Source organism: Argentina silus, assembly GCF_951799395.1.
Source record: "Argentina silus genome assembly, chromosome: 13".
NCBI lineage: Eukaryota > Metazoa > Chordata > Actinopteri > Argentiniformes > Argentinidae > Argentina > Argentina silus.
The window spans coordinates 5,354,534-5,381,090 of NC_139667.1; the positions used below are offsets into that span (position 1 = coordinate 5,354,534).

The 26,557-nt window shown below is 48.1% G+C and overlaps 1 protein-coding gene across 1 annotated transcript in view; it reads left to right on the top strand.

Annotated features, from left to right (window-relative positions):
* syne2b (spectrin repeat containing, nuclear envelope 2b) overlaps positions 1–26,557 on the top strand; it is an 81,461-nt gene that overhangs the window by 18,491 nt on the left and 36,413 nt on the right. The window contains exons 33-76 of the mRNA XM_083683481.1: positions 160–327; positions 462–563; positions 671–874; positions 1,133–1,340; positions 1,492–1,604; positions 1,696–1,898; positions 2,049–2,156; positions 2,277–2,556; positions 2,690–3,010; positions 3,196–3,525; positions 3,663–3,992; positions 4,158–4,487; positions 4,634–4,963; positions 5,120–5,464; positions 5,615–5,793; positions 5,887–6,202; positions 6,363–6,527; positions 6,640–6,987; positions 7,176–7,312; positions 7,647–7,776; positions 7,944–8,117; positions 8,238–9,929; positions 11,013–11,183; positions 11,418–11,573; positions 11,747–11,952; positions 12,092–14,162; positions 14,266–14,600; positions 14,777–14,921; positions 15,027–15,227; positions 15,404–15,663; positions 15,883–16,042; positions 17,483–17,638; positions 17,822–17,962; positions 18,148–18,324; positions 18,540–18,677; positions 18,866–19,051; positions 19,550–19,663; positions 19,760–21,034; positions 21,120–21,298; positions 21,485–21,492; positions 22,902–23,059; positions 23,721–23,840; positions 24,110–24,280; positions 25,447–26,049. Of these exons, the coding sequence (XP_083539607.1) occupies positions 160–327; positions 462–563; positions 671–874; positions 1,133–1,340; positions 1,492–1,604; positions 1,696–1,898; positions 2,049–2,156; positions 2,277–2,556; positions 2,690–3,010; positions 3,196–3,525; positions 3,663–3,992; positions 4,158–4,487; positions 4,634–4,963; positions 5,120–5,464; positions 5,615–5,793; positions 5,887–6,202; positions 6,363–6,527; positions 6,640–6,987; positions 7,176–7,312; positions 7,647–7,776; positions 7,944–8,117; positions 8,238–9,929; positions 11,013–11,183; positions 11,418–11,573; positions 11,747–11,952; positions 12,092–14,162; positions 14,266–14,600; positions 14,777–14,921; positions 15,027–15,227; positions 15,404–15,663; positions 15,883–16,042; positions 17,483–17,638; positions 17,822–17,962; positions 18,148–18,324; positions 18,540–18,677; positions 18,866–19,051; positions 19,550–19,663; positions 19,760–21,034; positions 21,120–21,298; positions 21,485–21,492; positions 22,902–23,059; positions 23,721–23,840; positions 24,110–24,280; positions 25,447–26,049 (13,644 nt within the window). The remainder of the gene's footprint in view (positions 1–159; positions 328–461; positions 564–670; positions 875–1,132; positions 1,341–1,491; positions 1,605–1,695; positions 1,899–2,048; positions 2,157–2,276; positions 2,557–2,689; positions 3,011–3,195; positions 3,526–3,662; positions 3,993–4,157; positions 4,488–4,633; positions 4,964–5,119; positions 5,465–5,614; positions 5,794–5,886; positions 6,203–6,362; positions 6,528–6,639; positions 6,988–7,175; positions 7,313–7,646; positions 7,777–7,943; positions 8,118–8,237; positions 9,930–11,012; positions 11,184–11,417; positions 11,574–11,746; positions 11,953–12,091; positions 14,163–14,265; positions 14,601–14,776; positions 14,922–15,026; positions 15,228–15,403; positions 15,664–15,882; positions 16,043–17,482; positions 17,639–17,821; positions 17,963–18,147; positions 18,325–18,539; positions 18,678–18,865; positions 19,052–19,549; positions 19,664–19,759; positions 21,035–21,119; positions 21,299–21,484; positions 21,493–22,901; positions 23,060–23,720; positions 23,841–24,109; positions 24,281–25,446; positions 26,050–26,557) is intronic.

Consider the following 26,557-nt stretch of genomic DNA (forward strand, 5'->3'; position numbering starts at 1 on the left):
GATAACAGCCTGTCAGAGCTGTTACAAAAAGTTGCACTTTAAGGCAAAAAGCCTTAGTATAAAGGAGCTTTGTCATCTCTGAGGGAGTAAGAGACAGCTTGTCTGAGGCTCTTATACAAAACCTCCACATTCATATCATTGTGTGTCTGTGGGACCCAGGTGACAGAGAAGACAGATGCCCACATGGATAACCTGCGAGTGGGGCTGGAGCTATGGGACAAGCAGCTGATGCTGGGGGGAGAAGTGGATAGCTGGGCGGGGGACAAATTGGCCCTGTTTGCAGAGAGTCACCCCTTCCAAAGCGAACAGGAGGTCCTGGCCATGAGGGTAAGGGATACAATACAGTCCTAATCACAACCCTCCATCTTGCATCACCACCATGCATACATACTTCTATCAAACAGTGCTTTTTTGAACTAGTGTACTACTCCATCGGTCATTGTCCCACTGTTTTATCTCAGGATGAGATCCATGCCCATGAGGAGAACATAGAGCGTTTCCACAGGAAATCCATGGAGATCCAGGAGCTTCTCCAAACCCAAGAGGCTCCACTGGAGATGCAGGTGAGTACTCAGAATGCAGAAATATGACACAGGTTGATCTTAATTTAAACACATTTTTTATTTTTATTTTTTACTGTTTCTGTGACCACCTTTTCCACTTTCCATAGGTGATGGAGACCCAGCTGATGAAGAAGATGGAGCAGGTGAAGGAGCTCTTCTCTGACAGCACTGACGTCTTCCAGGAGCTGATTGCCGTGAAGAAACACCTGGCAGAGATGATGGAAGAATGTCTGTCTGCCCTGCACACCATCCAATCCTCTCTGAGCACACTCAGCTCTTCAGGAGATCCACACACCCAGGCACAGATACAGGTAGAGTTCACTCCACATTTCTCAATGAACGTCTCTCACCCAAGTCCTTATGCCTAATATACCAAACTCATCATCTATCATATTGTTTATCACATGTGTTATGTGCCATTCATCGTAATTGTCAAGACATGTTTTTGAATAACGCACAATGCTGTCCAGATAAAACACCCTGTCAGGTTGAAGAGAGGCTGACTAGTCAGTGGTCATGGCCTCTCTGAGTTGATGTGTGTTGTTCTCTTGTATTGTGTTGTGTTGCAGGATCTGTGTGAGCAGCTCGAGTCCCAGGAGGAGCAGGCTACATCTGTGCTGAAGCAGGTGGGCCTGGTGTCCAGTGTGGCCAGCCCCCAGGTACGGCAGGCCCTTTCTTCAGACTGCACCAGACTGAAGGAGACCATCTCTGAGACCAAGGAAATGATCCAGCAGAAGAGGGAGCAGGGAGAGGAGGGCCTCATCAAGGTCATCAAAGGTAAGAGAGACGCTTTGCTACAAAACACTACTCAATGTTTAACTAAAGCAATTGCTTTAATTTGAGAAATCCCCTACAGAGTTTCTTATTATTTTATCCCTAATAGCTTCTAATTACTTAGTTAAGTCATATGTGGTTGTCCCTTCTTCAGATGAAAGCCAGTCGTTTGAAGAGTGGTTCCAGGATCTGCAGTTGTCAGTGAATGAGTGCTTTGAGAACCAAGAGTGCAGACAGGACATTGAGGCGTCCATGCACAGACTAACTGTAAGTGACAGGCCTGATATCAGATCTAATAGTATCATCAGATCTGGAAATATGTTTTTTACATTTATATTTTTTTCTCCATTTACACCAGAGTTTCTTAGCATCCAAGGATGGGGAGAAGCGTCTTGGCCAACTGAGAGATCACATGGAGAGAGGGAGAGAGCAGGTTCCTCCTCAGCAGCTGGCTCACCATAAAGCTTGGCTGCAGGAGCAGGAGGAGGAGCTGGCCACATTCAGAGCTCACTGCCAGGGCAGGCAGGGCCAGCTGGATGCTGTCCTTAACTCCCTCAACAGGTAAATACTATTTATATAGGACCTCACACTGAGATGTGAAATAAGGCTGTTAGCAATCTGTCAATCACTCATTTTACAAATCAATTGCTTGGTCAGCGGTCCTAAGCATCAGTTCACTTGATATGTTGCTTTTGTCTGGTTGTTTTTCAGTCTGCAGGAGGAACATGATCGCTTCTGTGGGTGGCTGCAGGCCAGGGAACACCAGTCAGTGGAAGGAGAACAACTCACCAGCCTTCTCAACGATGTCCACAATGGAAGGTTATTTTCAAAACCACAACATTACAGTAATCTTTTTGAATTGTTAGACAGGCATCTTGATTATTCCAAAGCTGTGATGAGAGCAGTTATGATGCATGTTCTTTCTTCTCTGTGATTCAGTGGGAGCATGGAGGCCCTGAGTGAGATGTTGGGATCTGTGCGGAGGCAGGGTCTGAGAGGAGACATCCTGCTGAAGGACAGTGACAACCTCCTGCAGCGCTACCGTAACCTGCAGGCAAGACTCCAGCACCTGGCTGAGGTCCAGAGGGCCCTGGAGGAGGCCTGTACAGGGTTTGATACCCAGACAGAAAGCACCAGGAGCTGGGTTAGAAAACAGCAGCAAAGACTCCACTCTCTCGGCAACCAGGCCAAGATAGATAAGAGAATACATACATCACAGGTCAGTCTACAGGGACTAGTTGAAAGCTAAAGAAAATATGTAGATCAAAGGTAACAATGATAACAATGATTTGATTAGACTTATTTTTGCTTAGGATAAATCTAAAACACGTTATATTTGTCTTTGTTCTCAGGCTGTCCTCAGCTGCAGACCAGAGGGAGACTCGAAGCTGCAGGACTTTAGGGGACAAGGTCAGAGTCTGTGTGAACGTCAGGACCTGGAGGAGAGCAGAAGACGAGAGGTTCAGCAGACAGTGAGAGACATTGAGGAGGAGTGGAGAAGAGTCACACAGGCTGCTGAGGAGATGCTTAGCCAGGCTAAGATGCAGCAGGTCCAGCTGAAAGCCTTTGAAATTCAGGCAGAGAGCACCATTGCCTGGGTCAAAGGCCAGCAAAAACACCTTCACTCTGTGGATGTTAAAGCCAAGACTGAGGACAGACTGCATACAGCACAGGTCAGTCTACAGACACAGGCACTTATCGTAGAGCTCTGTGTAAGTCTGTCAGGGTTGATAATTAGTTGTCTACATGTAGGGTTAATGTAAGATTTGAGAAGGTTTTGGTTAAGACTTTGGTTAATGCAAAAAAAAAAGAAATCTAAATGTTTACTTCTTTACTTACTATCTGTCTCCTTCCTCAGGCTGTCCTCAGCTCCAGGTCTGAGGGAGACTCTAAGCTGCAGGACATGAGGAGACGAGGTCAGAGTCTGTGTGAATATCAAGACCTGGAGGAGAGTAAGAGACGAGACATTCAGCAGACAGTGAGAGACATGGAGGAGGAGTGGAGGAGAGTCATGCAGGCTGCTGAGGAGACTCTTAACAAGGCTGAGAAGCAGAGCGCACTGGAAGAACAGTTTAGAGATATTGAATCCCAGAGTGAGAACATCATGGCCTGGGTCAAAGAAAAGCAGCAGCACCTACTTTCACTGGACAACCAGACACAGACTAAGAAGAAAATACACACTGCACAGGTCAGTCCACAGCTAATTGAAGAAAATGTAGTATTTTTTATGACAGTATTACAGTCAATGATACTTCTACATGGCTTAAGTTTAATACAACAATGCTTACCTCAGTCTTAACTCAATGTATATGTCTCTGTCCTCAGGCTGTTGTCAGCTCCAGGTCTGAGGGAGACTCTAAGCTGCAGGACTTGAGGAGACGAGGTCAGAGTCTGTACGAACATCAGGACCTGGAGGAGAGCAGGAGAGAAGAGGTTCAGCAGGCAGTGAAAGAATTGGAGGAGGAGTGGAGGAAGGTCCTGCAGTCTGGGAAGGAGGCACTGATGCAGGCTGAGACACAGAGCTCCCAAGAGACGGAGATGAGAGCTTTTGAAACCCAGAAAGAAAGCACCCAAGGCTGGGTCAGAGACCAACAACAGCGTTTGCTCTCTCTGGGCAGCCATGTCCAGTCTGAGGAAAGACTACACACAGCACAGGTCAGTCTACTGCTGCTAGTGCTTAGAGAACATCATATCATATCCACCTATGTCTGGGTGTTGACAATAGGTCTGATGCTCTGAGCTTATACTAGCATTAATATGATGCCTTAGTCAGAAATGCTTACCTCTGTCTTGACTTCATTTATGTGTCTCTGTCATTAGGCTGTTCTCAGTTCCAGACCTGAGGGAAACTCTAAGCTGCAGGACTGCAGGAGACGAGGTCAGAGTCTGTGTGAACGTCAGGACCTGGAGGAGAGCAGAAGGCAAGAGGTTCAGCAGACAGTGAGAGACATAGAGAAGGAGTGGATGGGAGTCCTGGAGGCTGCTGAGGAGACTCTTAACAAGGCTGAGGTGCAGAGTGCACTGGAAGGACAGTTTAGAGACTTTGAAACCAAGATGGGAAGCACCATGGCCTGGGTCAGAGGTCGGCAACAACACCTTCACTCTCTGGGCACTCAGACCGAGACTGAGGACAGACTGCACATAGCACAGGTCAGTTTACTGCTGCCTCTGTACTTAAAAAATATATATTTCCATTATGATTTACCTTTACTGTAGGTATTGGCTCAGGCTCAGTTAAAGGACAATGTCATAATTTTGCTTCAGATTGAACTCTTTCCCTACGTCTCTGTCCTCAGGCTGTCCTCAGCTCCAGACCTGAGGGAGACTCTAAGCTGCAGGACTTGAAGAGACTAGGTCAGAGTCTGTGTGAATGTCAGGACCTGGAAGAGAGCACGAGACATGACGTTCTGCAGACAGTGGGAGACATGGAGGAGGAGTGGCGGAGAGTCATGGAATCAGCAAAAGAGGCCCTGACTCATGCTGAGGTTCAGAGCGCTCTAGAGAGGGAGGTGGGAGCTTTTGAAACCCAGAGGGAAAGCACCAGAGCCTGGGTCAGAGACCAGCAGCAACACCTGCACTCTCTGAGTAGCAAGACCCCGACTGAGGAGAAAATCCAGACAGCACAGGTCAGTCTACAGCCACTAGTGCTTAGAGAACTGTGAGATGTTATGTTTTATAGTAAATAACTCCATTAACAGGGGTTCGTTTTCAAGTCTGGTCCAGGGATAATCGTGGCTTGGGTGCTCCAAGACACGTCTCACTATCTGTGTCTCTGTCACTAGGCTGTTCTGAGCTCCAGACCTGAGGGAGACTCTAAGCTGGAGGACTTGAGTAGGCGAGGTCAGAGTCTGTGTGAACATCGGGACCTGGAGGAGAGCACGAGACGGGAGGTTCAAAAGGCATTGAGAAACATTGAGGAGGGATGGAGGGGAGTCCTGCAGGCTGCTGAGGAGACTCTGAGTCAGGCTGAGGTCCAGTATACCCTCACCAAGGAGCTGGAGGACTTCCAGACCCTGGAGAAGAGCAGCGGAGCCTGGGTGAGAGAGCTCCAGGAGCGTGCACACTCCCTTGGTACCGGGACTCAGGGCAGTCAGACACAGATCGAAGACAGGCTGCACAGAGCACAGGTGAGAGCAGCACTGCACTCTATTTACATTTTCACAAATGACTGATTAAAACAATCTAATTTCAGGTTTTTGCAAACAAGTCTCTATTATTTCTTTACACCATTTCTGGTACTGTGTTTCCCTTGGAATAACCCAATATGTCGTCCTCAGGCTGTCTTGAGCTCCAGGTCTGAGGGAGACTCTAAGCTTCAGGACTTGAGGAGACGAGGTCAGAGTCTGTGTGAACATCAGGACCTGGAGGAGAGCACGAGACGAGAGGTTCAGCAGACAGTGAGAGACATGGAGGAGGAGTGGAGGAGTCTCACACAGGCTGCTGAGGAAGTGCACAGGTACAGTACAATGACATTCAATGGGCTGTCTATCAGTAAAGGTATGGAATAAATGCCCTGTCATGCTAATGTGCTATTTCCCTTCTGTGTCAGACTGCTGCAGGGCGTCGTGGAGCGCCTGGTGGCCTGTCAGCACCAGAGGCAGCAGGCCCAATCTTGCCTGGCTAACCTGCAGCACCTGACAGCAGAGCTGCCCCGTCACTTCCCCTGGCCTGGGTTGGGTGACAGAAGGCAGGCTATGGAGCAGGCCCAGAGCCTGCTGGAACGTACCAGGGTCCTGGCCCCAACCCTCTCTGTCCTGCGCACCCAGGGCACGGACATGTTCAAGATCACCAAGGACCCCAGCTGGACTGACCCCTCCTGGGCTGCCATGGAGGAGTGCATCCCTGCCCTTCAAAGAGATCAGACGGTGAGTGTCTCAGAGAGGCTCAGTGATACTCGCTATGATAGGAATCATGTATTTTACTTTCACAATACAGCAACAGTTGTAATGCAAAACTACTGTCCTCAGAAGTCAGTGCAGATACAGGCTTTTGTTATTGTCATGTAATGTGTGTGTGTTGTGTCAGGCGGCCTGTGAGAGGCTGGAGGAGGGCATCCACACTGAGAGAGTGTGTGCTCAGTTAGTGGAGCAGCATGGTGCAGCCCAGGACTGGCTAAGGGAGCAGGTGAAGGGTCTGGGACCCCAGCCCACAGACAGACAGGGCCTCCACAGCACCGCCAACACCCTGAAGGTCAGTCACATCATGTTTTTACCTGTCTGTAGTCTGATCGTGTCATTTGTTCCACTTGGTTGTGTGTGTTTCTGTATGAGACTTGAAGGCGAGTGCTGCTGTCCTCCCCCAGGCCCTGCTGCAGACAGTTGACAGGGAGGAGAGGGAGATGAAGGAGTTGGACGCGGTCAGAGACATCCTGTTGAACCGCTGCACCCCAGGGGGTCGGGACGCCCTGGCCTCGGAGGTCAACCACCTCCACGAGCTGTGCTTCTCCTCCGAGAGGGAGATGAAGGAGAGGCTGGCTGGCTGCGAGGCGCGGCTGGAGGAGATGGATGAGCAGCAGGCCAAGAGAGCCCAGGGCCTAAGGGAGAGGGCTGCAGCTCTGCAGTGGGAGCTCCGGTCCCTCGACCAGGCTCTGAGCTACAGCGAACCACACCCCAACATTGCCCAGCTCCAGCAGCACTGGCACAGCCTCAAGGTACCTGTGTAGTTCAAGTCTCTCTCTTCTGGTTGGCATTGTACTTTGACAATGAATTAATTCTCAGTTTACACTGTTTGTATACTGTATGTGCAATACAGTACAATCTATATTATACTACTGGTGTTTCTATACTGCTCCCAAACTGTAACCTATGAGATTTACAGATATGATGTTTGCTCCCATAGAACTGTGAGAAGCTGTTGGAAGGATTAGGGGCGAAGGTTCATGACCTGCACCAGGCTGGGAGTTCTGCAGTCACAGAAGAGGAGCTTCCAGCTGATGTTATCTCTGTAGTGGAGTCACTGAGCCAGAAACATAATGGGTACCGCAGCAAGAATCCTAAACATTCAGCTAATTATCAAACTGCACACACAGCAAAGCCATCCATGTTTGAACTAGCAGCTGCTTCTCTTCCATTTCAATTTCAGTTTAATTTATTGCTTCAGGTTGACATCATACCGCAAGGGAACATCCTGGTCTTTGTAATTGCAGTTGAGGGCAGGGTAACAAGTTGGAAACGACACAGAGGATTGTGTTTCAGTATAGAACTCTTTACAACGTTACAGATTGTAACTGGCATTTCATGCATGTAACAATATGTAACATATGAATGCTGTGTGATGAGCGTTCTTGTCTCTCTGTGTCCGTCAATGCAGTCTGAGGTCCAGGCTGGGAGAGAGGCAGAACTCCTGCACTAAGAGCACAGCTCACTGCCTGACAGATGGTCTCCATGCTCTGCAGCAGTGGGCCCACTCCACACCAACACAGACAGCCACCTCCATCCAGGTAAGGACAGCATCACTGATATATCAGATGTTTGCGATGTTGACTGCCTAAGGCCTATCGTGTTGAGTGAAATGCAGAGGGAACTCAATATTCTTGTTTATAATCCTGCAAGTAAATCCACTTACTTATAACTACACACTGTGTGACATTGCCTCTGTTTGCATAAGGCTGCGTTGGAGGAGGGTGTACAGCTGAGCCAGGCCCTGCAGGAGGCGCTGTCTCTCAAACAGTTCCTGGTGGACTGCCTGAAACCAGATCAAGCAGACAGACTGCAGAGAGATGGCTCAGAAACTCTTAGGGATGCAGACACACACACTAACTCTCTCATTCAGAGTCTGAAGGTGAAAACTAAAAAACCCAGGAGTGCTAAACAAATAATCACTCTTTAAATCCTATTCATTGAATATTTTCATAGGAATAATGCAGTACCATATTTATATTTCTCTCCTTTTCTCTCCCAGGCTCTGTCTGAGAGGAGTAAACAGAAAGTCCATGTGTCTGAGCCCCCCTCTGTTACCCGTACAGAGACGGAGGACAAACAATCAAAGAATCAGAAAATCACACCATCCCTTCAGACCACTGTCAGCCCAGTCAAGAGCCAGCAGGCTCCTATCCAGGAAAAGGCTCCTAGTCAGAAAGCTATAGCCCAGTCACACTCCCCTATCAAAGAGAAATCCATATCAGTCAAACAAGAGGCTACAGCTGCCACTAGCAGGGTACACGCTGAGCTTCAGAGTCCAGGGTCTGCTATGACACCAGCACCATCCACAGGGGTGACTAAAGCAGCTAAAGTGACTATCATACTTGACATACTTGACTCTCAGCTGATTCAAGGGCCTGTAACCAAGAGTCGATCAGCTGAGGCTCTGGAAACAGTGACACCTGCCGTCAAGGACCATGGTGATACTCAGACTCGTGTCAAAAGAGTAGACGCCACTACTGAGTCGACGGTCAGTTCCAAGAGTCCTCAAGACACACAACACACTCACACTCACCGTGCTGAAATACAGCCGCGGCATGACGACTTACAGGTCAAACACGCTAACGTCCCTGACACTAAAAGCCAACTGCACTACGACGACAAACAGCAGCCTCCAGAGAAGAAACTGGCCACAATCATTCTGGACACTTCTGCTGTCTTTGTACAGACACCAGGGATGTTGCCGCTGACAAGCACTGAGACGGCACGCATTGTATCCTCTGGAGCAGTAGGGTTTGACACCACATTCACTGACATTAAGTCCCCTCCTAGCTCTGAATATACAGAGTCAAAGCCTCTCAGTCCATCAAGTCAGACTCCCAGTCAGACACCCAGCCCTAAGCAGAGCCTTCCTCAGCCTGCAGGGAGAGACCAGAGTAGAGTACCACAGACCCAAGCTCCTGTGACCCAGCCCACTGACACCCAACGCAGGGCAGACTACATAGAAGAGTTATGGAAGGACAGCCCACCTGAGATTCAACAGCGGTACCTTGTACTGGACCTGCCCGAGGTCCCTGTCACCCATAAGGAGCCTGCTGATAAACGGGATCAGGCTCACCTGGAGTATACGGCTGTTGTATCTGATCAACCCAGTCAAACAAAGACAGTGGTCACTGAGCCAGTGAAACCAGTGAAGGTGCAGTCAGAGACAAAGTGGACAGAAGTAGACATATCTCAGCGAGAGGTAAGAAAACCAGACTTATCTGAGACTCAGCCAGAGCCCACCAAAACAAAAACTGTTGAAGCCGAGGGCAAGGGGGATGAAAGAGAGAGGAGGACAGCTGTGAATTTGGAGGAAATCCAGGCCGTAAACAAACAACAGGCAGACACAGCAGAGAGTAAGAGGGGATTAGTTGGTAATGAAAAACAGCTAACGAGAGACGAGGCCAAGCCTCGAGAGGAGAGTGATGAGTCACGTAATGCTCGAGCACAGTTAGGGAGGGCTGCAGCTGGGCTACACAGACAAGAGGACAGAGAGAGCCGTACTAAAGCCCAGCCAGGAGAGAGAGTGGCCCAAGCACCCCAGGCCGACACACAGACACCAGTTCCAATCCCCCGGGAGAGGAAGAGGCGCAGTTCAAACAGACAGACGGAGGAGCAAACGCGCGCTGCTGTCATGGCAACGACCACGGACGGAATAAAGCTCGATAAAGTTGACTTGCCACAGGTACAGGTAAGACCAGCAATCAAGTAGTGATGACTTTAGTAGTCACTCATAGGTTTCTATACAACCAATGCAAATATGATACAACAACTTAAATTCAAGTAAACAACTCAAACTATGAAAAGGGATCTTTCCCTCTCTTCTTCTTCTGCCTCATGTTTAATTTAGAGAATCTTAAACAGGTCTAATGTGGGATGCAGAAGAGACTGGTTCTCTGTGCTGGTTCTCTCTCCTGGCACTGTAATATGATCAGGATCAGCGAGCCACAGTAGGCTTGTTTTCTAGTCTGAGTTATCTCAGAGAGGCTCTGTAACACGTTCACGAGGACAGAACATACTGAAAGCTTCTGTACCTCTAGACTGCTAGAAGGGAGGTTCTACAGAGACAAAGAGAGAGGGCAGAGTGAGAGAATGAACTGAGCATAGAGAGAGGGTGAGAGAAAGACAAATACCCAGAGGAGACAGAGAGAGTGAATACAGTGAGTGATGTTGCTTCAGGGAAGTAATACTATAGCCTCTATTGAACACTATATTGGCTTGGCTGTAGGTGGTCATGAAAAAAACATTAGTCCTTTGGTAAATAGTGTAGTTTTGGGATTTAGAGAAGGTAAAGTCTTCATAAATTTACTGTAGTCTAAAGTAAAAGTAACATGTACTGTACTCAATTACTATTCTCACCCCGAGTGCAGCAAAGGATAGCTTCTATGTAAGATAAATATAAATATTTCGTAACGTTAAGTCAGAATACATTCAGCACCCTAGATCCCACACTTTTACAGTACTACTCTCTTTAGAACCAAGAACAAGGGCTTGACAGATCTTTACTTGGGTTTGTACATAATTCCCTGCCCCTGACTAAGAATGTGATCCGCCTCTTACATGATGTAATTCTCTCAATGTTATAGGTGATATTAGATACTGATTCAACCCACTCTTATGTGTGTAGCTCATTTCTGGGAGAGTTGCTTTGGGGAATACTCTTTCTTACCACCACCTTGCATGTTCTTTGCCTTCACAGCCTTGGTGTAAGCTTTGGTTTATGCTTAAAAGCCTCCTTTTCACAATTGACATGTTTTTTTGGGGGGCTTCACAGCAGCAACAGGTATGCAGCACAGAGAAACCAACTGCCCATGTTGAAGCAGTCCCTAATGTTGTGAAGAAAGAGAAACAAACCCCAGTTGAACCAGAAGGACCCACCATGCGGGACCTCTTCATTGAGGTCCAACTACTCCCAAAGACTGGACCATGCAACCTTCTCATTCAGGTACAGTCAAACCGTGCAGGGTTGGGCTATTTTGTGTCAATTTGAATATAAATTGTAATTATACTTTGATGTGTATTTGACATTTACATTAGCTTGCAATTTTAATTATTACTGTAGCCTATTGCATGATATGGAGCTGTTCACAAGACCTCAAAGAACATATCTCTTAATTTGTCAAAGGACACCTCACCTTTCAAGTTGTCTACATGGTCACTTGGTTGTGTTTAATCACAGTGTAAACCTCGGGAGGATACCACAACGGTTCTGGACACGTCTCTCAGTGATCTGGAGGCACGTCTGAGAAGGCTGGTGGTCAGAGTGCTGGTCTGCAGAAACCGTTCTGCTGACCTTAACCCTGCAGCCATGGCCCAGCAGGTAGAGGAGGCAGAGGTGAGGCCCAGACCACATATTAAGTAGCAACCAGAGAACACAACTCACAATACAATCCAGAACACAACCTTTTACACAACTCACAATAGCGATGATGTCTCTTCTCTGAAAAACATACGGTAGACACATATGAAGTATATTACTAAATTTGTGTTTGTATTTTGTGCTTCCAGGAGTGCAGACTGGCTGCCCAGACACAGGTGTCTGCGTTCTCCCAGCCCAACGAGGAGGGCCAGTGGAACGCTGCAGCGTTGGCTGCCTCTGCTGCTGTCCACTGTAAAGAAGCCCAGCTACAGCTAGTCACTGAGTGTGACAGGCAGACAGAAACAGCCAAGGCCACGCTTGAGAGGCTAGCCGCCGAGCTGGAGTCTCTGAGAATGTTAGTGTTATGTTCTGTTCGTTAGTCTCGGCTGAATTGAAAATGTTTGATTTTCTTTTTACTTTTTCAATTTGATTTATTCATGAGAATATTTATTTCAATGCCCAGAAACAATGTCATTTTCCCCTGATATGTGCAGATCTCCAGTGGAGAGCAGCTCAGTGGAGGCTGAGAGGCTGCGCTCCTTCATACGGAGTATGGAGGAGGACAGGACTGTCCTGGGAGAGGTGCTTCTGACCCACACTAAGCTGGCCCCCCACCTGACCCTGGCCCAGCGGGCTGCTCTACACATCCAGCAAAGGAGCCTACAGGAGGAGTGGAGAGGACTGGAGAGAGCTGCAGAGAGGACCATGCATCGTGTCAATGCTCATGCCCGGGAAACCTCCAACCTTCTGTCAGAGATATCCACCGTTCAGGAGCAGATGGAGACTATTAGAAAAGCTTTAGGTCCAGCCAAGTCCTCTGCAGTCCAGTGGGAGAGCAAGAGGGCCCAGAAGCTGATGGTGGTGAGTGCTGAGCTGGCTGAAGCCAAGCAGAGATACCTCCACCTACAGAAGGGCTCAGAGGCTCTGGCCCACAGCTCCCAATGGGCCAAGGAGATGAAGGAGATAGAATCTGGACTCCAACATGTGAAGAAGCAGCTGGACTGTATGGGGGAGCAGGTGTCTTCTCAAAACCCCAGTAGTAGCAATCCCATAATGGAGAAGATCCTGAAGGTGATGACGGATGCCTTCGCCTGGGCCAAGCAGACAGACAGTGATGTCGAGGACAAGAGAAAGAAGGTTGCTCTCCTCCCCGAGGAGGTCCACCGTCAGATCAAAGACCTAAAGAAGCTGCAGTCGGAGATGATGGCCAAGCAGGACCAGTTGGAGGCTCTGGTCGAGGAGGTGACAGAGTTGATCCCAGAGCTGGACCAGACTGAGGAGGTCCCCCTGGTGCACTCTTCACTGGAGACCCTGACGAGTCTCTCCAAGTCTACCACACAGAAGCTATCCAATGCCGTGAGGGAGATGGAGTCTGGCCTGCAGACCAGAGAGAAGATGTCAGAACAAATAGAGGACCTGGACTCCTGGATGGTGGCTCACCTCCATAGAGAGGCCTCCAGGAGAGGAGAGGGTCGGAATACTGCTGACCTGGAGCGCTGTGTCAGACAGATCCAGGATACACTGGAAGATGCAGAGAAACAAGCTGCTATGTCTGAGGCCCTCCTTATGAGGAGTCGAGACATTGCCTCTGAGCTCAGCATCACAGAAACATGCCTCCTGAACGATAAACTTACCAACCTTCAGGAGGACATCAAAAACATCATTAGCTATGAGAAAGCCAACAACCAGGAACTGGACAAACTTCTACAGACTCAAGAGTCATCGAAGCAGAAAGTGGCAACGGTGGAGAAAAGCCTGAGACAGATGCTAGTGGACCTGAACAGACACAGGTTCCCAGTCACCAGAGAGTCCCTCTCCACCATAGAGCCTTTTAGACACATGATCGTGGAGCACAAGTGCCAAGTTGACCAGCTGCAGCCCTGCATCCCCGAGGAGAAGAGGAGAGAGCTGCTGTGTGTCATCTCTGAGCTGCATGGCAAAATGAATATCCTTGACCTGAAGGCCAAGGAACATGAGAGGTACCTGAGCTTCAAACAGTGTGTTGAGGCCCTCAGGGAGAACATAGAGGTGCAGGTAATCCAGATCAAAGAGGAGAATAGAGGTAAAGAGGAGAGGTACAAGACCTGTCAGGCCCTCCTCACCCAGTTCCCTCTGATGAAGCGTATGTGTGAGGAAACTGCAGACGAGCTCAAGAACATCTCTCCAGACCTCTACCCCTCCCAGCTGACCATAGAGCGCCACAAAATCAAGCAGAACCTGGGGATCCTTAACACCTGTGAGATGACCATCCACAACAACATACTTATCATCGAATGGGCTCTGCTAAAGGGGGTGCACTACCCCTCAGAGCAGAGAGCTGTTCAGGCCTTCCTCAGGGACACCCAGCAGGTGCTGCAACAGCCCTGTATACTGGATCCCAAAGAGCAAGCCCTGGACAAGGAATACCAGAGGACAGTGAATCTGAGGAAGAGTGTGGAGTCCAGAATGCGGATGTTGGAGGTTCTGGAACAAAATAAAGGAAATGGGCAGGAGGGAAGATGCAAGGAGTATACAGACCTGATTGACTTGAAGATTGTAGTCCTGAATGAATGTGACTTACGAATGGCAAGTTTGCTTTTTTATTGTGTTAAGACCAACTTGACTCTTTTTCCAAAGGTCAATGATTATGTCTAAAATGTTTCAATGTAATATGTTTGTGATTTCACAGGAGGGCATTTCCCAGGCGCGGGACTCTTTAAGAAGCTACATCTGTGCTGCCAAAGGTGCAGTGCGGTTCCTCCAGGAGGCTGAGGCCTCTCTCCTTTCCACTCTAGGCCCCATTAGAGGGTGTTCTGAGAGGCTGAGGGACAGCCAGCAGGCCCTGGTCTCCCTGGAGGAGCAGCTCCTATCCCATTTCAGTCAGCTCCAGACCTGCACCCCCCAGCACGCTTACCTCTCCCCCCAGGAAGTGGAGCGTCTCCAGGGAAAGGTTCTGAGCCAGCTCCTGGTGCGGTTGTCCATCCTCCAGGGCCAGGCCCAGCTCAGACTGGAGGACCTGCACAGGTAAAGTGCGCAGTGATTGTCACCACACATTAATAGCTCTGATCATTCACTTTGAAGCGCTAATTGGAGATTTTTTAACCTAAAATACTGTATATTCAGTCAATGAATGCAACAGCCAAGCCCCATCTTCCATTGATGTTCTTATATTTGGTCAACATATGGCTTGTGTTCTCAAGGTGTGCCGAACATCTCAGAAGATACAAGAAGTCCCAGGAGGAGATGTGTCAGTGTGTGAAGAGCACAGAGACCATTCTTTCGCAGTGCATATCCCACAAAGTGACCTCTCTTACAGATTGCACTGACCAGCAAGCTAAGCTAAAGGTATGTTAACTATGTCCCTTAAAGTCACTTAAAGATTCCCTGAAAGACGTAATTTTTAGGAATTATTGTTCTGTCACTTATCTTCCTCACTCTGCGTCCATACAGGCTATGTCTGAGGAGGTGGACTCTTTGGTAGGGAGGCTGGAGGAGCTGAGGGAGTGGTGTCCGGAGAAGGGTTGCCATGGCAGCAGGGAGGGGGCTGTTAGTGCCCTCTGGAGACATGTGTCCAGACTGCAACGCTGCACACGCAACCTGAGAACCCGCTCAGAGCAAAGGGTAGCCGAATGGAGTGATATCACAAAGAGTGTGAGTCACGTGATGAATACTGAACACGTCAACATCTCTGTCTTTAAGTACAGTGCAGTGGCTGAAGAAATGCCTCTCCATGGGATAACTTATAAAGCACTTTAAGTGCTTCTACATAACAGGGTTTGGGTCAGTGCCATGTTTGGTACTTAATTGCTTTTATTTGCTCCTCCTAGGTGGAGAAGGCTGCCATTGTGCTGGAGCAGGTGGAGGCCGAGCTGCCTGACTCCTCCAGGGATAAGGCATCCGGGGAGGAGCTGCAGGAGGTGCTGCTGTACTGGGACCAGTATCAGGACAGGCTGGACTGTGAGCACCGGGCCCTCTCCGCTCTGGAGCTCCGCATCGCCAGGCTGTTGGGTGTCCCCGCCCACCTGGAGCAGGCCCCGCCCACACCACTGTGTCAGCAGCTACTGGCCATGCAGGGCAGATACACAAGGTGAGAGGTCATAGGTCACCCCCTGTTTGTTAGTGTTACCTCAGGGTGGGAACAAGTCAGGTCATTTTGTGCTATGCAAGGAAATAGACCAGAGGTCTTCAAATAACCGTGTTTGCTGTATATGTACCATGCTAGCTACTAAGACTGTGTAACTGACTTGGCATCCATGCTCAGCAAGGTGTTTGGTGAACTAAACACCCTGTCTGTTTCTGTCCATAGTCAGAAAGAGAAGAGTATTCTGGGTCGAAGTGCGGTTCGGTTGGAGGTGGAGGAGCGAGACAGGGTGAGAGAGGAGCTGTGTGGGGTTAAGGCATGGCTGGAGGAAGCAGATACCCTCCTATCAGAGCTGGACCTGTGCTCCAGCACAGAGGAGCTACAGGTGGGTGACCCTCGGACTACAACCTCCTTCATTTCTGCTGGAACTCCACCTATGCATTAGTTATGATCACTTTAACCACTGAGAGTATTAGTCGTTTCTGTTTTGTGAGGGAAGGTTCAGTGTTTTTGTGAAATTGCTGTCTGTCAAACTGTGAAATTGTGACATTTCTAAGTGATAAGTGTGTAGCTGAGCTTGAACGGTCCCCCACCGTTCTGCCTAGTGATGCGTGGCACGCTAATGAGAAAGGGTTGTCCCATTTCCCCAACCACAACACAATGACCTGTTTGTACTCTGTCTGGAACTATTAAGAATAATCTCTGTACATGGAAACTGTTGCAACCCTTCCTCACACACAGCTTCTACACAATATAATACATTTATTTTTGCAATCAAAGATTTTTCCTTTTTCTAAGACAAGTGGGAAGTCTTGCTCTGTACAGTATGTGTCTCTGCTCAATATTTCCTAACTGTATCATTCTGCGTTGTGTGTGACAGTTGGTTTGAAGTTTCACTGCTGAAACATTACAGTAATGATGGTAGTGAATGAGATTGTTAGCTGTGAAAGAGGGCATCGTTGGAGTCTAACCGTTGGTTTGGCATTCAGCCCTCTAGCCCGTTTGGGTTTATCAGCCTTCCCCAGGGTATTTTCCTGCTACTCAATGGATAAGAGGGGCCCGGTGTTGCTGTTTTGTCCAAAGAGCTGAGTTGTGTCCAACATTTCCCGATTCCTCTTTTCTCTGTGTTCCCCCCTCCTCCTCAGTCTATTCGACTGAAAGGGCTCTGATGCCCCCCGCCCCATGTCCCCCTCTTTTTGTTCTATTTTGTAAGTGGATCCTCCAGGTGCGTCTGTCCCAGTCTCAGACCAGCACTGATGTCACCTCCCTAAAACACACACACACACACACACACACACACACACACACACACGCACACAGTTACCCATGGTGATGAGATGCGCCTCCCTCTCTTGCATAGCACTGGTCATTTTCAAAGACAGGTTCTTCAGTGTCTCCTGCATCACAAGTCGCATATTTGGATTTCTTGTTTTCTCTGTTATAGTGGTGTTTTATTCAAATTTTTAGTCTTGAATGGGACTGTGAATAGGCTCTACAGTCCTGGGTGGGAGGTGAAGTGGGTTCATGCTAAGTAGCTGCAGGAATGAAAGACTTTAAGAGGACACCTCTTTGGGCTAATTAAACTAGCTCAGGGAAGGGTGGCGATTGGACTGTACAAAAACTCTTAACAACCTGGTAAGAAAGATGCACCTTGTGTATTGTGTGAATTCATGTTTATGACCTAGAAGACAGAATGATTGGAGTGTATAAGAAATAGAACTAGGCTCGCCTTCATGTGAGGTTTTCTCTCTCTCTCTCTCTCTCTCTCTCTCTCTCTCTCTCTCTCTCTCTCTCTCTCTCTCTCTCTCTCTCTCTCTCTAAACAGGAGGTTCACGCACAGCTGTGTACCCAGAAGGCAGTGCTCCAACGCATCATGGAGGGACTCAGGATGAAGTATTCAGACATGTATACTCTGGTTCCCGTGGACATTGAAGGACCACTACAGGAAGTCACACACTCACTGCAGGAAGTGGAGGAGAAGGTACAGTAAAAAAAAACTAAATCTTGAAGAAACCCCGACAGGTACTTGCTGCATTTAAGTAAATTGAATAACCATAATCTCAGTGTAAAATACATCGGTACATGGCACAATTCTCCATGAATGTAAAGACCAAGCTTTTTTCTGCCACTTACCGTTTGTGCGATTATTATGTCTGGCCCACAGGTAGGAGAGGCGGTAGAGAAGAGCAGCCCACTCCACAGGCTGGGTGCCAAGGTTTCAGAGATCATGGTTGGTCTGGAATCAGTTCAGGTTAAACTTGAGCAGAGAAGCCCCAACATGACAGAGGCAGAGAGCACACAGAAGGTGAGTGCTAAAATTATAGAGATCTGGGGCTGATCTAGCAGCTGTGATCACCAGGCTGATGCACATAATTGAGACTGTGTTATCACATTCAATCGTGTGTGTGTGTGTGTGTGTGTGTGTGTGTGTGTGTGTGTGTGTGTGTGTGTGTGTGTGTGTGTGTGTGTGTGTGTGTGTGTGTTGTGTAGCGTGTGTGGGATGAGCTGGACATGTGGCATTCCCGTGTGGCTGCATTGGAGGTGGAGTTGCAGGACCTGGAGCAGCCTGAGGAGGCATATGTTCTCACAGAAAGACTGATGGAGGCCCAGCAGCTCCACTCACATGTGGCCAAGAAAGCAGAGCAGAGGACCGCCTTCCTCAGCAAGGTGAGACCAACTACGACTCCTATCATCTCATCTTTACTTTTACTTATTTACTGTAGATCTCATTTAATCATCTAATATAAGATGACCTGATATGTTTGTATATGGTGATGTCTGGCTGGGTTGATTTTTTATTTGTAAAGGATGATTGCGGGTCTTATGTTTGTGTAGGATAACTTAGTACATGGCTTAATACTGTGTGTTTGTGGTGGGTGCAGATCCACAGATGGTTACATGAACATCAGGAGATGATCACCAGCTCTAACAGTTGGCTGACTGAGGCTCAGTCGTGGCTCACTGCCCCCTGTACCTACACTACAGCCAAGTGTCTGAGTAGTCACGTCCATGCACTACAGGTGAGTACAGCCTCCCACTCAACTCAACACATTCTGATTACTCACTACTCCACATAATCAAGGCAAATGTTTCTCAACGTAATATATTATTTACTTCAGGAGTTCAGTTCAGGTTCTATTGTAGATGGTTCAGATGTATGGCCCCTTTCCTGTAGATGTCTCTAATGGCGTGCACATATTTGTCATAGTTGGTGCTGGATGACTCGGAGCAGATCCGGATCACTCTGCAGGCGTTCGTGGCCGTGCTGAAGGAGATCGCCCCAGTGTGTGACGTCACAGCCCTGCAGGGGGAGCTGTCCACGGCTGACCGCTGTGTGGCCTCCACGCAGCAGAACTTTGTGGCTCCCCTCTCCCAGCTGGAGCACGCGGCTGCCGTGAGTCCACTTGCCCCTGCTCTTCCTCTCCTTTCTCTCTCACTCTCTCTCTCTCTTCCTCTCCTTTCTCTCTCACTCTCTCTCTCTCTTCCTCTCCTTTCTCTCTCTCTCTCTCTCTCTCTCTCTCTCTCTTTCTCTCTCTCTCCCTCTCTCTCTCTCTCTCTCTCTCGCTCTTCCTCTCCTTTCTCTCCCTCTCACTCTCTCTCTCTCTCTCTCTTCCTCTCCTTTCTCTCTCACTCTCTCTCTCTCTCTCCCTCTCTCTCTCTCTCACACACACTGTCTCTCTCTCTCTCTCTCTCTCTCCCTCTCTCTCTCTCTCTCTCTCTCTCTCTCTTTCTCTCTCTCTCTCTCTCTCACTCTTTCTCTCTCTGTCTGTCTGTCTGTCTGTCTGTCTGTCTGTCTGTCTGTCTGTCTGTCTGTCTCTTCCTCTCCTTTCTCTCTCACTCTCTCTCTCTCTCTCTCTGAATTGCTCAAAGTTTTCCTCTTTCCTTTGTTTAGGAGGTGGATGCCATTGAGACTGAGGTAAAGACTATGGAGAAGGATGTGGCTGAGCTCAGGCCATTGTTATCGACACCAGGAGCGCTCCCCAGCCCTAGAGAGGACAGTCTGAAGGTGAGCTGAGTGACAGGAGCCTGTCAGACTTACCTCTGGTCTCCTGACCTACCAGAATACCAGCCAGTCACCGTGTGTCTCTGTGTCCCCCTGTAGGTGGTTCTGGACAGGATCCAGTCTATGAATAGGACCATAGCAGAGATCCAGAGCTGTACACCAGGCCTGTGCCTGCCGGAGAAGGCTGAGGAGACCCTCACCGTCTTCCACAGAGTGGAGCAGCTACAACAGCAGCTGGTGAAGCTGGAGCAGATGATTCCAAAAGAATTTACAAAGACCAAAAACCCTTCCACTTCTCCACCTGGGAAGGTTGTTGCATCCAGCTCAACTCTACCCACTCCTCCCCCAAAGAAGTCCCCTGCAGCCAGCCCAATTCTACCTACCCCTCCCCCAAAGAAGGCCCGTGAACCCAGCCCAACTCCACCCACCTCTCCCCCAAAGAAGGCACCTGAACCCAGCCCAACTCCACCCACCCCTCCCCCAAAGAAGGCCCCTGAACCCAACCCAAATCTACCCACCCCTCCCCCAAAGAAGGCCCCTGAACCCAGCCCAACTCTACTTACCCCTCCCTCAAAGAAGTCCCCTGAACCCAGCACAACTCTATCCACCCCCCTCACAAAGATGTCCCCTGAACCCAGCCCAACTCTACCCACCCCTCCCCCAAAGAAGGCCCGTGAACCCAGCCCAACTCCACCCACCCCTCCCCCAAAGAAGGCCCCTGAACCCAGCACAACTCTACCCACCCCTCCACCAAAGAAGTCCCCTGAACCCAGCCCAACTCTACCCACCCCTCCCCCAAAGAAGGCCCCTGAACCCAGCACAACTCTACCCACCCCTCCACCAAAGAAGTCCCCTGAACCCAGTTCAAGTCTACCCACCCCTCCCTCAAAGAAGGCCCCTTCACCCAGCCCAACTCTACCCACCCCTCCACCAAAGAAGTCCCCTGAACCCAGCTCAACTCTACCCACCCCTCCCCCAAAAAAGTCCTCTGCACCTAGCCCAACTCTAGCCCCTGCTTCTTCAAAGAAGTCCCCTGTACCCAGCCCAACTGTACCCACCGCTCCCCCAAAGAAGTCCCCTGCACCAAGCCCCACTGTACCCCCTGCTTCCCTAAAGAAGTCCCCTGCACCTAGCTCAACTGTACCCACCGCTCCCCCAAAGAAGTCCCCTGCACCCAGCTCAACTGTACCCACCGCTCCCCCAAAGAAGTCCCCTGCACCCAGCTCAACTCTACCCACCACTCCTCCAAAGAAGTCCCCTGCACCTAGCTCAACTCTACCCACCGCTCCCCCAAAGAAGTCCCCTGCACCCAGCCCAACTCTCCCCACCTGTCCATCAGTGAAGGTCTCGGTACCCATCCTTGAGGAGGCACAGGTGAGATCAGACTCCAGCACCAAAACATTACACTGTCATGTCTACATGTTGATAAATGTATGAACATTCCATGCTGTTCTTTTAGCAGAATGGCGTGGAGCAGGGCCGAATCCAGATAGCACATGTGGAGGAGGACGTGCTGAGTAAGTCTGGAGCATCACTGATGACTGTGGAGGAGTCCTCCCCTGAACAGAGGCTCAACTGGGGAAGTGGGAAGATTGGGGTAAGGACCAGGACCCTCCACTCCTATCTGTCACTAGTTTAGTGTGTGGTGTACTGTCTCAGCTGTAGTGTTTCCCACCTGTGTGACTACATGTCTCCCACCTGTGTGACTATGTCTCCCACCTGTGTGACTACATGTCTCCCACCTGTGTGACTACATGTCTCCCACCTGTGTGACTACGTCTCCCACCTGTGTGACTACATGTCTCCCACCTGTGTGACCCATAGCCTATCCTGTCTAACCTAGCTAAGGAGCCTTACCCCCACTCACCTGATCTTACCCCCACTCACCTTTGACCTGTCTCACCTTTGACCTGTCTCACCTCATTCCTCTGTGTCACTGTGACAACCGAGACTACCTTGAACATGACTGGTGCTCTCTGAATGAGACGAGAATGTTCTTCATACCAATGAGACTGACCAGAGGTAGACAGGTCTTGGTGGAGGAGGTGTGTAGACTGCATCACCAATCATTAGTATCACTGCTCACCATTACTTTTAGGGTACATTTGTAATGCACTTGTGTTCAGTTCATATGTCCTGTAGGGCTGATTACAGTGAAGTGATGAAGGTTTGTTAAAATGTACCATTAATTGCTTGCTCATCATAGCATGCTCTTCTTAACAGTTTTGTTTTTGTACTATTCCCCTCTTTTTTAGAAGATCGCCTCACACATACTTAAGGGAAGGGGCATGCCTTTTTCAAAGACAAAACAAGTACCTAAGAAGTAACAGATCAAGTTGGATATTTTATTTAAATAGTAGGGTATATAGGTTAAGGGATAAAGCTTCATATAATCGGGGATAGTGGTTATTACAATAAGGGAGAAAGAGTTTCACAATATAGATATACTATATACTGTTATACATATATTATTGATGTAGATATAAAGGCATCAAACTAACATTATAAACATTCCAGAGAGGCCCACTGTATTTTCCATGCAATTAGTTAGCAACTAGCTAGCAGCTAGTTAGCAACTAGCTTAGTTGCTTAGCAACTAGCTTTACTGAAATATTCTTCAACTCAGTGACCCTCAACCTGTAAAAAACAAATGAATGGGCATTAATTTAGTGTAACCAGGGATTTCATCATGAAATACATGGATCAATATGACAAGGCAAGAACTAATGAGAGTTATAGAGATGGAAATGATGATTTATCTATTGTAGATTTTTTTGAGGTAGATTACTCAATGTTAGGAAAGGTTCAGGATGAATAGGATTTCTATGTAGATGATACTGTAGGCCAAATAGGACAGAATAACACACGGGGGGAGATAGGCGATAGGAGAATCCCTCCCCTCCTCCCCCCACTACCTTGGAGTCCAACCCATGAGCTTCAGTTAAGGCGACCGGTGTGCGTACAGTAAGTGAGTAAATCTCCAAACAAGCGTCAATTCCTACAGCTACCTTACTATTGGCATATGGTTACACTATGCAGAACCTAAGCCGGAACCTATCCATGTCAATGTTCAATGTACCTCATGCAACTTACCAAACTAAAACATGCATCCCGCTTGTAGATAAGTAGTTCTACTAGGCTCTTTATTCTATCTGATTCATTTGTGAGTATGCTACCTTTATTATACGCTGTGTTAGAATGTGTTTCTAATTGTGCACATGCATGTGTTCCAATCATTCAGCATGTATTTTTGACTCGGTACAGCAGGAGTCCAGTGGGGAATCTCTGCCTGAGGTGGCAGAGAAGGAGGAGGTGGAGGAGGAGGAGGAAGAGGAAGAGGAGGGGGGAGGAGGCTCTCTGTTCTGGCTCTGGCTGACTCTCATGGGCAGAGGTCCAAAGGTAAAGAAGAAGGTCTGCTGCCAAACTAGCCCACCCTGTACTGCCGGATTCTCTGACCTCACTTCCCCCTGGGTTTCCTGTGACATGCCTCTGGGTCACTCTGTTCTCATGGTTCTCAGCAGCACTGGGACACTATATCAAGTTCACTGTCCTTCTCCTCTTTCTTACACTCTTATATAGACTCCGTCTCCTCCTCCTGGCTGTCTTTCTACCCCCTCTGGCACTGTGCTTGTCTGTGTTCACCTTCTTTAAGGTTTTTCGCATTTTTCAAACATCTTTTTTTTATTCTGAATAAAGCCGTTCAGGCATCTTCTCTCTCTTGTTAATGTTACTTTCTTGCGGCAGGTAATTGTACATTCCTGTTCTCTCTTCAGTGCAGCTCGACAACTGTGTGACTTTTAGGCTTGTACTTTGTTACTCTTCTAGGGGGCAGTATGGAACAATATTTGGGAAATACTGTCACAAAGTTACTTTTGGTGTTTTAGAACTAAACCGGTTCACCCATATATCAACCTGTAGGTTTATAGAGGAACCGGTTTAGTTCTAAAACACCAAAAGTAACTTTGAGACAGTATTTCCCAAAAATTGTTCCATATTGTTTTTCATAAAAAACCTGTTATCATCATCATCATGATTGACTCTGTGCTGCTGCTGTGGCCAGGACCCTGAGGGTGTCCCAGGAGAGGAGGATCAGGCTGGAGCTGCAGGTGGAGCCACAGCCATGGCGAAGAGTCTGGACAGAACTGGACAGACTGAACCTCAAACTGACCAAGACAAAATGGTAACAGCAAACTCTATAGATTATTGTCAAGCAATGACTCCTAACATGCACTGTATGATATAACAGACACATATAACACAACTCATATGATAGATGCTATGTACATGTACATGTAATATAACACGTTTAACATAATCTATAGCAATATTGTATAATTGAGCTAGTAAATAACTGTCATTTCTCATGGATATTAACATTGTAGAATGAATGAATGCTTCACTGTATCTGAGTAGTTGATCCTTATTTTAACATACCTCATGTTTCTTCAGGACGTAGTGGGCCTCTCTCTCACCTCAGCAACAAGTGTGCCCGAAGCTTTATCAAAACCTGTGGGCACAGTCAGAACCCAGTCTCTGCCCCGCAGCCTGGTAAACACACCGCCCTCTGTAAAATCCACCCCCAAATCCCCCTCCACGCCCCAGCAGAAATGTGTAGTGTCCTAGACCTAGTCCTCCTGGAGTAGAACTCCCCCTGTTAGATCCTCCTTTTCTACCTTCAGTGCATTTACATGGCAGAAGAATTCCAGGTATGAATACTGCAGTTGGATTCTCAGAGCATTGCAGTACAGTAAGAGTATTAACATTCTGTTTACATTGGAGAATTGAATTCCATAAATATTTGTTATGTTTACTATGACGAGGGACAACTGAGCTCGCTGGGTTAGCATTTCTGCCTATCTCGATTGGGAATACAGTCGGCTACTTTGTATGTGGTTCATCTATAGTTACTGATAGCTGACAGAGCACTTAAGATATAACAAGTGATATAGTTGGCAAAGTAAGGTTTCAAACCAAATCCTCTCTCACTGGGAGGGATAGACAAGATTCTGATGGTATGTGGGGTGTTTTTTTTTTGTTGTTGTTGTTTTTTTAAAGGATACAATATGTTACATTGCATGGGTCCTTCTCTTGTTTGATGGTTTTCACAAATATATATTGATATTGATACATTGATTATCCTTTAGACTTTCCATACATACAACCGTATATTGGTTATCACATTTGTGAATCATGTTTTATAATGTATAGTGCCAATTTGATAGACATTACTGACGGGGAAAGAAGTGACACTAAGAAATGTGTTCAACTTTTCATTCTTGACCCTTTCTAGACTTTCTTATTGCTAATACCTCGTGGCGATATGCAACTGCTCATCTGTTTATTGCTCTATGTGCTTGCTTACACACCTGTGTATTGTATTTAAAAAAGTTGCAGGTTATGACCGCTTTGCATAATATGCTGTTTACATGACATATTGTTCCGCCACTGCCTGGAAGCAGGATGGAATGGAGGAACTATACATCCCTTGCTTGGAGTCAGGATATTTCCGTTTATACTTTAGATATATGAACTATGGAAAGAAGGTTAGAGTAAATTACACTACCAAGATGACTGTTGGCCATGAAAATGCACTGATTGAAATTAACTGACATAATAACATAGTAATTAGTCTTAATACTTTTTGCATGTACTCTACTGTAGGTTGTCCCTTTCTTCCTTGCCTTTTGTGAACAAAGACAGCCGCTCCTTTTGTGGCAAGACTACAGAAAAGAGAAATAAATCCACCAAAATGATCTACGCCCCCCGTCTCTCTCTTTCTGTGTCAGGAGCTCATAGGACAGAGGGGGCTTGCATGGAGGGGGGGTGACAGCCACCCTGAGGGGCTGAAGACACACACCAGAGACATACACAGCACAAACACACTCGCAGGGAGCTCTCCCGCTGCACACGCTCCCACTGAGGACTTACACACACTTCCTGAGGTCTCGGAGGACACAAGTGTCACCATAGACACTCATATCACAGCTCCCGTCCCTTTGACTCCCTCTGATGAGGCAGACGGTGGGCTCAGGCCATCTGAGGCAGTGCAGGGCCTGGTTCAGCCGTCCTCTGGGCAGGCTCCGGCAGCTCCAGAGGAGAGGCCAACAGAGCCCTGGGCCATACCCAGCACAGAAGCACCTCAGTCAGGGTCGCTCACCACACATTCCCAGCCTCCAGGGATGACAACCACTGTCTCCACTGCACAGATACACATACCGTCTGATCTCACTGACATAGCACCGGTACAAGCTGGGGCCTACACCCCTCTTGCGCCTCTTGCGGACACCCTCACCACCCTCCAGGGTGTGGTCAGCACACACAGTACCCCTCAGAGCACACTCAGACCCCCCCAAGAAGACACGAAGGCTGTGCCCCCAGCAGCAGGCCTGGTAAGCACCAGACACTGTCCAGTATGATACAACAGGCCCACTACACCACCACACTGCACAATCCTTAACCTCCCTAACCCCCACGCACCCCCTGAGTGGGTCAGCAGGTTCACATACGAGTAATAATGACATTTATAGTAATACTGTCGATACTTACCAACACTTACATTTTTGGGGTTACCAGTGATTAACTGATGTCTTTGAACAGTCATACAGTGTGCTCTTTAATTATGTTTAATTATGGGCTTATTTCGTTAAATGTACAGTACTCATACCCAAGCCTTTTGAATGATTTGAATAATCCCTGTTGAGTGACGCCTTGGATGTAACATTGTTAAACTGCATGGTAAGGCAGCGCAGGGGAACACAACAGTGCTAACCTCTCACTTGTGTTACATCCTATCCTCACACTCTCAAACTGCCTGTCTGCAATATGATCTATGTACATTTAAGTGCTCTAATGAGAGAGAGAGAGAGAGAGAGAGAGAGAGAGAAGGAAAATATATTC